The following is a 13,467-nucleotide window of genomic DNA, read 5'->3' on the forward strand; positions in this document are numbered from 1 at the left end:
GTCTACCAGCTGGCTGTGCAGGCCAGAACTGAGCAGGGGTGAGCAGAGTCAAAAGGCTGGGGGAAGACTGTAGCCTTGGAGAGCTTATCAACAGTCCAAAGGTGAACCTGCGATGGCGGTGCATGCGGCTGAGCCGCACCCCGGAGAAGCCATCTATCATGGAAAGCAGGTGGGAGTACACGCTGAAGGCATCTAAGGTGAGGGTCACAGAGTTCCCCACGTAGCCAATCACCAGCTCCGCCAGGAACAGGGCCATGGTCGAGATGACGATCAAACGGTATGAGTTCCTAGTGTAGCGACCCATCCCTTCACAATCTCTCACTCCTGCTCTTTTCAGCAGTTACTTTACATCTCCAAACAGACCCAGGCCCTTGCCTGGTTAATAATATTACTCTGTTTCAAAATCCCATCTCCCTATCTCTTCACAACCCCCACAGGGCCTCTTGCTTCTCCTGTCTTGCCCCAATTCTCTCTTCCCCTCTCTGTTGGATATCTTCTCGGGTTACCACACCCTGAGAAATCCTTGTAGTCACAAGCCGGTAATCAGCAAGACAACCCAATCTCTGCAACAGCAGAACGGACAGGACTGTGTGAAGCCAGGGGAGTGGTGAACGTCCACCAGCTGGCTGTGCAGGCCAGCACTGAGCAGGGGTGAGCAGAGTCAAAATGCTGGGGGAAGACTGTAGCCTGGCAGTCCAAAGGTGAGGCTCTTACGGACGTTGGTCAGTGTACTGTTGAGTATTGAGGCCAGGTCAAAAGGGGGTGGTGGTGGGAGGGTCAGTTACCGATAGTTCGCTGGACCCAGCTCCATTATCTTTATCTTGCTCACTGATGTTACTTGCTCAATTGTTAGTTTCGCATTTGTGTCAAGCAGGGCAAGGGTTTATACCAGTAGTGCGCAAAATGAGGGGCGGGAGGGGCGCAACTATGACTTTTTTAAAAGGATAGAACATTTAAAATAAATCCATAAATGACAGCCAAATTAGTCCAGTTCCTTACCTTTCAAATGAGCCGTTGATGATCACTCTAGGATTCGTAGAACCAGAGAAATTATGTTTGAAGTGGTGAGAGTGTCAGTGAAACTGCAGTGAACGGAGGTAAAAAGAGTAAAAAAAAAAACAAAAAAAACAAACAAACAAGAGAAGCACTAATGTTTCTACAGGTATTTTTTCCCAGAATTTAATGTAAATCGTGCATTTTCTCCTAGATGTAACCAAAAAAAATAGATTTAGCTGAATACATAAATGTTAACAAACGTCGCCATGAAAACGCAGCTCAGCAGCATACAATGCCAAATCAAACGCGTCAATGTGCGTGGGCTTGCATGTCAAAGGGCTATGCACACCAGACGCAAAGGACGCGAGCGAGTGAATAAAAATAATTTAAAAATATTTATTTAAATGGAGTAATGCACACTACAAGCAAAGCAAACGGTGCGAATGAAGCGAGCAAATACAGAAATACGTTTATTTGTATTTGCACTACTCGCTGTTCGCTGCGCAATAGACCAATCAGAAAAGACAGTCTGCTCACGCAGAGATTACCAGAGAAATAAAAAAAAAAAAAAAAATCGATATCAATGAGAATTGAACTATTAAAATAAAAATATATATAATGTTCTTTGTGATGCTAGTGTCTGTGGTTATAAAGACAATAAAAAGGTCGCCACATGGCAAGAAATAGCGGAACAATTGGAAATTGATGGTATGTCTATTTCACCTTAATTTTCGTCAGTGACACGGAGCACCACACACTGGTTTCGTATTTAGGTAAAATGACGCTTCTTTGTTTTAATAATGTTTACCAATAATAATAATAATCACATTAGCTGTTCAATAATCACATCAGGTGGTATTCCCAAACTGTTTCCTTTGTTTTAGTGTTTTTTTTTTGTTTTTTTTATTTTGTCTCCACAAAAGGAGCAAAGCGTCTTTTCGTGACAAGCTACAAAATGTTTTTGTTTTACTCGTGCTGTATTTGTGTTGTTGTTTCGTTCCTGGTGTGCATACTTTATTTTGTGACAACCCTGATTAATTTTTTTAGATTTTGCTGAACGATATCGATAATGTTTTTCAGCTGTATCTGTAAATGTTGAAATCGGCAAGTTTAAATAAAAAAAAATAATAATAAAAAAAAAGATTTAAGTTGCATGTATTTTTTCACTGATTCACTTGTTAGAAATGTTAGCTAAATGTTGAATTGCCAAGTGTAACAAAATATTTAAATTCACATATTTATTTGTTAGAAACCTAGGTTGAACATGTCAGCTAAATGTTCACTCGCTAAATGTAAAAAAAACAAAATGTAAGCTAAAAAAGGGGGGCGCCATTTAAAGTTTGCGCACCACTGGTTTATACAATGGGACTTATGACTGCACATAACATTAAATGGAAATGGTTTCACCTTTAATGGTACTACCAGAGGGTATATTAAAACAAAGTGTCCTTTTTAAGGCATAGAAACTTTCTAGGACACATATTTTAATAACCTAACGTAGTACCAGATGTCATGTTTTCAAATGAAAATACATGTTTGATATACCATGCGTTTCTTTCAAAATTGCACATTTGAAACCTTAAATAGTGAGATCCTGGACTAATTCGAAGACAAATGCCAGTGAAAAACAGCCTCAGACCATATTACAATGACCAGCCACAGACTTACCCCTATCTCCTGCTTTTATGTCTATCTTTGACATTGGTAAAACGTAGAAAATATTCAAAATGTTTCACAATTTTAAAATGTTTTATCGTTTAAAGTCTAAACCAGCAACAACCCTAAAATAAAGACACCTTGATCTAGCATTACATATGAAGGTCAACAAGATGATAAAATACATACTATTAGGAAACTTTACTGATAGATAAAACACATAAAACACAATTGTACTTTACAACCACTTCTTTATTATTGAGCTTTAACTGTCTGATAAAACAACACCTGTTCACTTTCTGCTTTAGCAGTCAGTTTGAAGAGGGGTGGGTGGGTTAGGGTCTACACAAGAGATTTAGCGGAGAGCAGGTTAGTCCATTAAAACACACCAATGTGTTACTTTTGCAGAGCTACTTCTCCTTGGGTCAGGAATATTAACACTAGGGTTACATTAATATTGCTGAGCCCTGGGATCTGCACCGTAAAACAACAATAATTACATTAACAATGGCAAGGTTTGAAACCCACGATAGCCTTTCACCCTGTCCTGGGTTTCAGAGCTACCCTCAATGAAGTGTATTATTAAAACTAACAGGAGCAACCAGACCCCTTGTTAAATACAGCTACAGGAACAACTGCTATTAACTTACTCCAGTGAAACTTATTCATGCACTGTGATGTCAGTCTGGAACAGGTTTAGCAGCAGGACTGATTGCTCAGATTCAAGGGGAGCTGTAAAAAACAGGTCTGGGTGCAGGACTAGTGCGTGTGTCTGATATTAGTGAACCGGAGTGAGGACTGGACTAGTCTGTCTCAGCTGGGCTCGCTCTCTCCTCAGTAGCTGCGTCCGAACAGCGTGTAGTACGTGGCAGGCTCCTTGCCACTCACACACATCTGTCCAGCCTTCAGCTCCTGCAGGGGTTTGAAGGGGATGCAGAGACTCTTGGCTCCCATAGAGGGCGCTCCAGGCTCCAGATCTTGGTCCCTACAACCAAAGAGAAACTATCAATTCAGTTACATGATCTTGAGCCACTGAATATCCTTGAAGTAGGGCAAAGAGGAGAGAAAAAAACAAAAACAAAAAAAAACAGTGAAAGGGCATTACATGTAAACAATAACACACAACGACAGTACAGTAGTTAATTGCCACATGCCCTGGGTGCGTTATGAGTCACAATGAGAAGCCAAGTAAGTACGGTCATTTTATAACTACAGCACACCCTGGAGTGTGTTATTGCGCTTATAAAATGACTGCATTCGCTACTAAAGACCGGGGCGTTCAACAAGGGCGTACTCTTCGTGGCTGACCAGATCAAGGTTTCAAAATTTAAAAAAAAACTACACATCCAAGGAAATGGATTAACATTTTAAATTCATTAGATTCTGTTTACTTTCTGACACGGTTAGACTAATGTATAATTAGAACAAGCTGAATATGTAAATGGCCTGTAGTTCTTAACCACCTGTAATGGCTGCGAAATTCACTTTAAAAAAGATGCTGACCCAAAAGCACTTTGATTTTTATGCAGTTAATTTTAGTTTTAAGACCCGTGCGGTAGTGCAAAAATTCCTGCAAGGACATGTGACCACTAACAACCAATCAGAACGCTTAGTTTTCCCCATAACATTTTACAAAGCAAAATGTAGCATGTGTCCAAATTACTGTCATCATGGACTAACAGTGAATTACCTAAATTAGTGAAATATAGAGGTAGCGTTGTGTAACTACAGTGCACAGGCCTTTCAAAGATTGACTATGAGCGTCACTTTGGGGTGCATAAGACATTGCAAAGCAAAACATGCTTCATCCTTGATTTCTAAAAGAGAAATCTAATGAAGCCTTACAGAGATATACTTTTATTGATAAGCCAATTAGCTTTCTCCCTGTATATGTGTCAAATTAAACTCAAAGCAAAGCTGTAATGTCTATGCATCAGCAGTGTCATTTCCATCTTTGTCATACAAAGCTATTGGAACATGTTTTGATAATGCACTTCCTTCCCCTCTACAGACCCTCCTTCCTCTTTACTTACTTTGCCGTGGTCTTCTTGATCCAGTCCTCACACTCAATCCCACCGCAGAACGGAATCTGCACAATCTGCGAGATAAACAAACAAAAAAAACTGCAGTCCAGAGAGATCACCCCACAACTCACTGCTGTGAAATCAAACCCAGGATGCTATCCAGTGAATTTAGAACTATTATTATTATTATTATTATTATTATTATTATTATTATTATTATTATTACTACAAAGCAATGCAAATCCATACCAAAGCATTTTTAAAAAAACACCCCAGTCCCAAGCAACTGTAAATCTTCATGATCCCGCTAGAGTGGGGCGCGTCTCGCTGATCTCGTGTGTAAGTTTTGATCATTGTTTTGTGGATACAGCAGAGTGTGGAAGAAATACACTCTCAACTTGATTAGAGGTAGCCACCGAACACATACATTGAAGTGCAGTGTCGAAAGCGGTATTGGTCTCCAGCAACCCCTAGCCCCTCACCTTGCCCTGGTCCAGTTCTTTCTGAAACAGCTCCATCGAGTCGGCAACAACCATGTGTTTCTTCAGGTCATTGGACGCCCTGAGAGGAGGGAGCAGAGAAAGGGAATTAAGAGGCAATTAACAGCAACTATATACAAATCAATACCTGAATAAATTAAAAACACCAACATCTGCTCTAATCATTAGAACACACTACCTCCCTCCCAGTCCCTCAGCTTTGACCACTAGACCACACTCCCTACCTCTCCCAGTCCCTCAGGTCTAACCACTAAACAAAACTGCCTGCCTCCCAGACCCTCCGCTCCAATACGAGAAGCAGCTTGATAAGGGTAATTTGGCTGATTAGAGAGCTATTGTTGGAGGATCCACCTTGTTTTTCTAGCGATAATGAGGTCATCCAGTGCACTAAACATTCTCGCAGATACAAGTCTCTGAAGTCATGGCGTACAGTGCAGCTTACCACTCAATAAAACTCCAGACATCATGTCTGCAGCGTCACCCATCTATTATAAATATCTCATCGGCGCTTTAACAAACTTATCAGTTTTCTTTTTGTAAACCATGTCAGCAGCAGGAGGGGAGGAACTGAAATTAATTCTCGTTCAAGAGTCTGTGGACAGTACAGACAGCAGCATCAGAACTCACACACAGTGGCCAGGACTTAAAGGACTGAGCTACGAAGAAAGGCTTAAAGAACTGAATCTATTTACATAGAACAAAGAGGAATCAGGGTGGACAAAATCCAGGAACAGAAGACACAGTTGGAAATTAAGTGGAGATAGACTTGGGACAGAGGGAAGGAGACTCTTCTATACACTGTGGCAAGGGTATGGAATGGGCTGCCTAATCATGCTGTTGAGGCAGAATCACTTAGATCCTTTAAGACCCAACTTGACAAAGTTCTGAAAGCAATCAGCTTCTACGAACCGGATGAACTTAGATGAGCCAAATGGCTTCCTCTCGTTTGTAAATGTTCTTATTCTATAAACTTTAACACAAAAACACTATTAGGAATTAGGTAGTAAAATATAAAACTTTAAAAAGATTGGCAAGGATTTACTAGTTTCTGTACAGAGCACTGCCTGGCATCATACACTAATTTAAACATACCAACTGCTGCTGTGTGTGCTGTGTCCCCTCCGTCTCTCTCAGTCAGTTCCTGTACACAGCACTACATGGTATTGTGTCAGTGCGGCAGAGTGCACCTGGGTCAGTTCCTGTACACGGCGCTGCATGGTATTGTGGCAGTGTGTACCTGGGTTAGTTCCTGTACACAGCGCTGCATGTTAGTGTGTCAGTGTGTACCTGGTGTACAGGTTAGTCTGGATCTCCTCCAGCAGGTCTCTCATCCTGTTCTCTGCCTCATCCTCCTTGATGGTCAGCTTGTCTCCCGTGTCTCTGCGCACCGCCACGAACTGACCGCTCTTCATATCACGGGGTCCCACCTCCACACGCAGCGGGACACCCTGAGAGAGAAGCACACACGGGGGTCACCGTCACAGACCAACTAGCAAGTTAATAAAATACATGTTTAATATTATAAATCATGAAGTCACTCTCAGAACATTCTAGTACATCTTATTTTGCCATATGTGTTGTCTGGCTTGGTAAACCAGCTGACAGAAATTGTAAAGACATGGATAACGACATTACTTGTGTTGTTTACTTATTTTAATTAAAACTTGATTTATAATAAGCTAATATGTACAATTGACTGTCTCTTATGGTACAACAGTATCTTCTCATGAGCACTTTGGGTGGGCAAGAGAACAGCAAAGCTCACGACATAACTTAAAGAGTAAGTGGAACGATGGGCAAGCAGAAATAACAGCCTTGTACTATACTATATCAGAGGCAGTGTAAGAGCAGAAAGGCAGGGAGAGTGAGGAGGAGTGGAGAGAATAGATGCCTTGTATTATACTGTATCATAGGGAGTGTTGGAGCAGAGAGAGATAGGGTGGAGTGGAGACTGTAGCTGCTCGAGAGTGCGGATGAAAGAGCGGAGAGCAGTCGTATGTGAGAGACACTGTCTGAGAGTGCATATAGTACCTTGAGCTCCCAGTGATTGAACTTCCAGCCGGGAGAGTAGTTGTCTCGGAGGTCAGCCTTGGCCCGAATCCCGATCTTCTGAAGTCTGTCGAGATACTGGGAGCATTTTCTGAGGAGTGTGTCTCGTTCCTCCTCAGGGAGGGAGGCAGTGATCCCACAAGGGATGATAATGATCTGTCCCGGGATAGGAAAGAGGAAAGAGGGGGCTTAGAGAAATCATTTAGTGATGTCAAGGAGGGATCAATAGGCTGATAAAGCTAAGTGATTGGTGATCGGTGATTGATCTGCATGTGGTTTTACTATGTGAACAGAAAATGCATTGAAAAGTTTATTTCATTATTTTCCTGCTGGACATTACATCAGACAGTGACCCAAAATGACAAGACCACTGCTGGGGGGGGGGTATGCTAGCCTTTTGTAGCATTTATACATTTAGTTCTGGACAGACAACTTTGCTTTAGGGTTTTAGTGCCTGCGACCAGGAGAACAAAACCTTTTAAAACCAAGGACAGAGTATAGAGTTTGCACCCAACCATCCTTTATGGTTACAGTGCTCTGACTCCCTCCCCTTCTCTCACCTGCAGACAGGCCACCCTGGGCGGCAACACCAGCCCCATGTTGTCCCCGTGCACCATAGTAAGCACCCCGATGGTGCGGGTCGTGAGACCCCACGAGTTCTGGAAGACAAACTGCTTCTCTCCCGGACGCTTTGGGTCCTCGAACGTGATGTCAAACATCTTGGAGAAGTTCTGACCCAGGTGGTGAGAGGTGGCGCCCTGGAGAGAGAGAAAGAGGGAACGGTTAGATCAGCGGAGGAATGGGTGTTAGTTAGTCTGGGCTAGATATCGACTGAGGTACATAGTTTAAAGTTTAAACGTTGTAATTTATATAAAAATTAAGTGTTTAATCTTAAGGTTTTAATATTGCAGACTTTAAAACAGAAATCCACGCCCCCGATATCTCTCGGTTCCCCTCCCTCCGCACCTGGATGGCTCTGCCGCTGGCAGAGATGAAGGCCTCAACCGTGGTGGTGTAATCTCCCCCGGCAAACTTTTCCTTCTCCGTCTTCCGACCCCTCACCACCGGAATGGCCATCAGCTCCTCGTACACCTGCGCGTACAGCTCCAGGATCAGAAGCACCTGGAGGGGACATGAGACGGGGTCAGATACTGCACCAGGTACCACTCCCCTGGCGCTCAGAGAGGGGAGAGCGCAGACAGCAACGCAAGGCCTAAAGAAACTCTTTGTGTAATATACTGTGGAAGTACAAGTCCTACAGAAGGCAAGAGTTAAATACTGGGCCCAATTTATGAAACTTTAGGAACAAGTACATTTTCAGTAACTTAATCGACCCGGATCCAGCCCAATGTGTATTAAGAATACACGCTGTCCAACCCTGGTCATCCTCACCTCCTCAGCAGCCTCCTCTTCTGTGGCGAAGGCGGTGTGCCCCTCCTGCCACAGGAACTCCCGGGTGCGCAGGAACGGCTGGGGGTGCTTGAACTCCCACCGCTGCAAAGAGAGGAAAGAACAGGGGAGCAGAGGAGAAGGAGAAGGGAGAGAACTCATTAACTTGTGTTAACTGTAATTGCTCTGACAAAAACGATCTTGTTATGTCAATAAAGCTTATTCATTGATGAGTTATTTTCACCAAAAAACAGACAAAACGTTAATTTTTTACGTCTACTGCTAAATGTATCAATAACTACAGACACTTCTTTTCTTTCCCATTAGTGCTGATGCCCACTACCACTCATGCCCAAAGGAGGGGGCTATCACAGAAAAAGGGGAGATCTCAGGAGAAGAGTTCAAACCCAACTAGACATTTTCAAACACAAGCATGGACATGGGGCTTATGTGTCTGGACTGTACAACAGAATTGTCTGTGATAGATAAGAGTCGACAGGGGCTATAAAACGCAACAAGATGACAAAATTGAAAGACAACAGCATCATTATAATTTCATCAATATAATCATTGTACTATATTATCATTATTTATTATTAAAGAGTTGGATTCATATTTAGTGTTACTTATTATTATTTATGTTATTTCTTCATCAGTATCAGTAAGGGGTGTGTGTGGATACCTACCACCACGTTACACCACTGGTTCAATTTGATTGGTAGATCTCTGTGGGACTGCACCCACTTGGCATAGGCTGGGTACATCACTGCAAAACAAGAGCTGGAGTTAGAACAGTGGCATAACTAAATAATTAAAGCAGTAAACAGGGGTGGGGGGGGTTGTCATTTCAGCACTAGCAATCAGATGGAGTGGTCTTGTTTTATTCAATTGCCTTCCTAATGTTATATTGTTTGAGATATGCAATATTAACAGAAACCAGCAGCAGTCTCACTATTTCTCTTACCTGTTTCACTCGTGGGACGGACAGCAATGGGTTCCGCCAGCTCCGTTTTTCCAGATCTAGTTACCCAGGCGACCTACATGGACAGAAAGGATTAATACAAGCTTGATTAGCCACAGTGTATAGATAACAAGCTCAGGTGTGTCTTCTTAAACTCATAGTAAAACCAGGATTGCATCAAACTGCTATGCAATAGAAGTCTTATTTCAATCCCTGAAAAATGTGTAGACTTCGCAAAATACAAATCATGATATGCAGATGGATGTACGATGTGTATCAGTAAACATGTAAAACATTTAATGATGGACTATTTTGTTAAAAAGACGAAAATTAAATGACAGGGAAAGTATGTTTTTTTTATACCAATTATAAAACACACTAATTCTTAATTCGAGAACCATTTGATGAACTACAAATGAGCTACGTGGCGCTTTTGGTCTTGTATCATAACACAAACAACACATACCTCTGTACGATATGATTTATCATGTAAAGAATGCATCAAAATTTATGGATACACAGCAAATTCTCAAACACCCCCACCCACCCCCAAACCTCGCTGTGCTTGTACCTCGGGTGCGAAGTCAGCGATGTGTGATTTCTCCTTCTCCAGTGCGGCCTGAGAAACGAACATGGGGAAGTAGCAGTTCTCCACGCCCAGCTTCTTAATCCCCGTGTCGATGAAGCTCTTGATGGCCTCCCAGATGGCGAAGGCCCAGGGCCGCAGCACGTAGCAGCCGCTCACGTCGTAGTACTCAATCATCTCCGCCTTGGTGATCACCTGCAGACCAGCAAACACTTCAGAATTAAGATCCGGCGCAGTGGCCATTACCGGCTGGGTAACTGACTGAGGCGACAGGAAGGGGTCCCGAGCCGAACGCACTTCACAAAATGATTTCCAGGTGATATTCACGCTCTTATAAACCCTAGAAACGTTTGTTTGTGTATGCAGGAAAAAAATAAAAATGTAAGGCTATATTTTGGTCTGGATCGCTTGGGATGCTTGAAATGTATGTTGTGGTTTAAAGCAAGTTTCAAGATCCTAAAGTCCTGTTAGCTTTTGGATGGCATCTACCATGGTGAAGGACATGTTATTAGAATTATATACCCGATAGTCCAAGGTAGACATTGTGTGAATGTTTACAGCAACACTGGAACGTGTCACAAGCCGTTTCCTCGTCTCGAATGGGGAGTTTCTGGAGAATGTATTTGAAACAAACATACCTGCGAGTACCAGTCTGCCAAATTCTCCTCCTTCTTAAACTCCAGACCCAACCTGCATGAAGAAACCAAACAAACACTGGCGTGTTAGGAGGAGGCTCATTTTAAAATAAGACATGTTTATTATTCTACAGAGGGAGGACGTGAAGATGACAGCGCACAAGGAAAAAACTTAAAGAAACCAAGCCAACCAATGCCTTATGCAATCAGATGAAATTCACAATAACTGAACTACAGAGGACTGTAGTGAGAGCCTGTATTTCTGCAGATGCATTATAGCAGTACATTCCTACTAATACTACTACTACTGCAAAAAATGAGCAATGTTAAATATATATTTATAATGAATCAAGAAGGAAATTGATTTGCCATATCTCTCTCTCTCTTTCTCATTTAAAGGACATATAACCCCACATTCGACTTGGCATTCAGCCTCCTCTTATATGTATATAAACATGCATTAAACCTCTCTTAAAGGCCACCTCGGTACAAAGCCAACCCAGCAATTAAGGCCATATTTCTAAAGTCCCAATTGCACTGACTTCAAGGGTATGCCATTATTTAGGCCATTATTTGTTGGTCACTTGACTGGCCTATGCAGTAGTGGTATTTGTTAGAAGTGTTTTAGAGGCACAGGGTTGTTTATTGAGCCTCCTCGTTGTGCTGTGCAGTGACTCACCGTGTCTGTTTCTTAGGGCCCTGTCCCTCCCCTGCTCCCCCAGACCCTGCGCTCTTGTCCTGCTCCCTCGTCGGCTCCTTGCCTCGCCGTGCCTCTCCGCCTTGCTTCTTGCTCTGTTTCTCAGACTGGTTCTCCTTCTCTTTCCTCTTCTTGTCCGCCCCGACGCTCCCGGAGGCTGGCTTGTACTCGGCCCCGCTCAGAGTCTTGTAGTGAGCCTTCAGGTCGAGAAGGGACTTCACTGCAGCGTCCACCTGGTCCTGGAACACAAGAGAAGACGGTCAAAACACAGCCATGCATAACAAGCAATGTGCTGCACCAACCACCTCCCTGCTGTACAGAGCAATGTGTCAAAGTGTGCAGTCTGCTGTACAGAGCGATGTGTCAGTGTGCAGTCTGCTGTACAGAACGAAGTGTCAAAGTGTGCAGTATCAGAAACAGACTCACAGAACATAACGTAAATCGAACGACGAGTCCATTCAGCTTATCAACGCTCTTCCGGTTTCAAGTTGCCGATTGATCTCAAACCATTCTCAAGTTTGGTCTTTGCATCAACATGGCTAGGTAATCCATTCCATACCAGGGTAAACTATAGTTATTGCACAGTACAACCATGGGAAAAGTATTGGAAAACTGCAAAAATACCCTGGTAAACTTTTACACGGATACCTAACCCAAAAGCTTTATTCTTAATCATGCAACTAAATTTAGAATTTAGATCTCGTTCTCTCTACAATAATCAAAAAATCAAGTGACCCGATTCCCAGCTTACCTTGGGTTCATCGCAAACATCTACTGCACAAGAGCACTATGGGTCACGCCACAATAAGAATATATTAGCATCAACTACACTTTTGCAGAGGGTGTAGATCTCAATATGAACAGATTTAATACATTAATATCAGCTTTTCGTCTGTTTATTTCAATGCAATTACTTAACACATTTATAAGTGTTTGGTGGCTGTCTATAATCAGTGTGTATTTTCTCTTACACTCTTTGTAGGACAGACCCTGACACAGCAAAGAGTGTGCGAGAAATACATTCTCAACATGATCAGAGGTAGCCACCGAACACTTGTTGTCTCTCATTGTAGTTACCTTCGGTGACTTCTCTGCCTTGAGCTTCCTGACCTGCTCCCCTTGCTCAGCTATCTTGCTGAAGAGAGCCTGGGCTTCGGGGGTGTCGGCCGGACTCCCTTTGGAGGCGGAGGCGGGGGCTGTCTGTGAGGGGGCGGGGCTGGGGGTGGGAGGTGTCTGTGTGGGAGGAGCCATGTCTGGTTTGTAGTCCAGCCCAGTCTTCTGTTTGAAATCCGCCTTCATAACCAGCAGCTGCTTGACGGCAACGTCAATCTGGTCCTGGAGCGCAAAGGGGACACACAGTTATCTCCACTGATAAAACAAGATGTTTGTATGTTGGATGGCCTTAGTGAAATTCTAAAGCATATAAAACCTACCCAGGGATTCTCTGTATGATTTAAGAATCTATATTCTATATAAGCCCTGTGCTGGGTCTCCAGTGACAGTTATCTTGGATGTCAAACCAGAGTTGTAATGACTTCAGTGAATTGACTCAACTCATTGTCATCAAATGACTTGACTCGAGTCCTTGCAAGAAAAAACTCGACTCCCGCACCAAAAGTCTCCACTTGACGGATAATCATAATATATTTTGCACAACAAAATTGCAAGTGTAAAAAAAATAAATTGAAACTGCTAGAAAAGCTTAAGCTAATAACCTTTAAATTAGTTAACAGAAGTTACGACGCTAAAGATACATTTCTTTCTGTAATATTAAGCAAGTTAGGTTGAGTTTATTGTTCTTGAACTGGAGCGTATGTGCGAGTATGCAATTGTTTTAAAACTCTGATTTCGATTCAGTTGCATTATTAACTGTTTTCCTTTGTAACTGCTATCTTTTAAGCAAGATCTCTATATCAAATTAAATGCCACAACACTTCCTTTCATATGGTTACGGTATCTGAAAAAAATAAATAA

General features: G+C 42.6%; 1 protein-coding gene across 2 annotated transcripts in view; it reads right to left on the reverse strand.

Annotated features, from left to right (window-relative positions):
* Nucleotides 1–2,883: 2,883 nt before the first annotated feature.
* Nucleotides 2,884–13,467, reverse strand: part of LOC117403116 (bifunctional glutamate/proline--tRNA ligase-like) — a 48,488-nt gene continuing 37,904 nt past the window's right edge. For both annotated transcript variants that reach the window (XM_034005121.3, XM_034005120.3), the window contains exons 23-36: nucleotides 12,571–12,828; nucleotides 11,476–11,732; nucleotides 10,800–10,851; nucleotides 10,147–10,356; nucleotides 9,579–9,651; nucleotides 9,301–9,380; nucleotides 8,618–8,719; nucleotides 8,192–8,347; nucleotides 7,786–7,983; nucleotides 7,208–7,381; nucleotides 6,464–6,624; nucleotides 5,159–5,237; nucleotides 4,686–4,750; nucleotides 2,884–3,637 (exon numbers count right to left, since the gene is read on the reverse strand). In XM_034005121.3, the coding sequence (XP_033861012.3) occupies nucleotides 3,487–3,637; nucleotides 4,686–4,750; nucleotides 5,159–5,237; nucleotides 6,464–6,624; nucleotides 7,208–7,381; nucleotides 7,786–7,983; nucleotides 8,192–8,347; nucleotides 8,618–8,719; nucleotides 9,301–9,380; nucleotides 9,579–9,651; nucleotides 10,147–10,356; nucleotides 10,800–10,851; nucleotides 11,476–11,732; nucleotides 12,571–12,828 (2,016 nt within the window). In that variant the 3' untranslated portion in view covers nucleotides 2,884–3,486. The remainder of the gene's footprint in view (nucleotides 3,638–4,685; nucleotides 4,751–5,158; nucleotides 5,238–6,463; nucleotides 6,625–7,207; nucleotides 7,382–7,785; nucleotides 7,984–8,191; nucleotides 8,348–8,617; nucleotides 8,720–9,300; nucleotides 9,381–9,578; nucleotides 9,652–10,146; nucleotides 10,357–10,799; nucleotides 10,852–11,475; nucleotides 11,733–12,570; nucleotides 12,829–13,467) is intronic.

This window comes from Acipenser ruthenus, chromosome 5 (assembly GCF_902713425.1).
Source record: "Acipenser ruthenus chromosome 5, fAciRut3.2 maternal haplotype, whole genome shotgun sequence".
In the NCBI taxonomy this organism is placed as follows: domain Eukaryota; kingdom Metazoa; phylum Chordata; class Actinopteri; order Acipenseriformes; family Acipenseridae; genus Acipenser; species Acipenser ruthenus.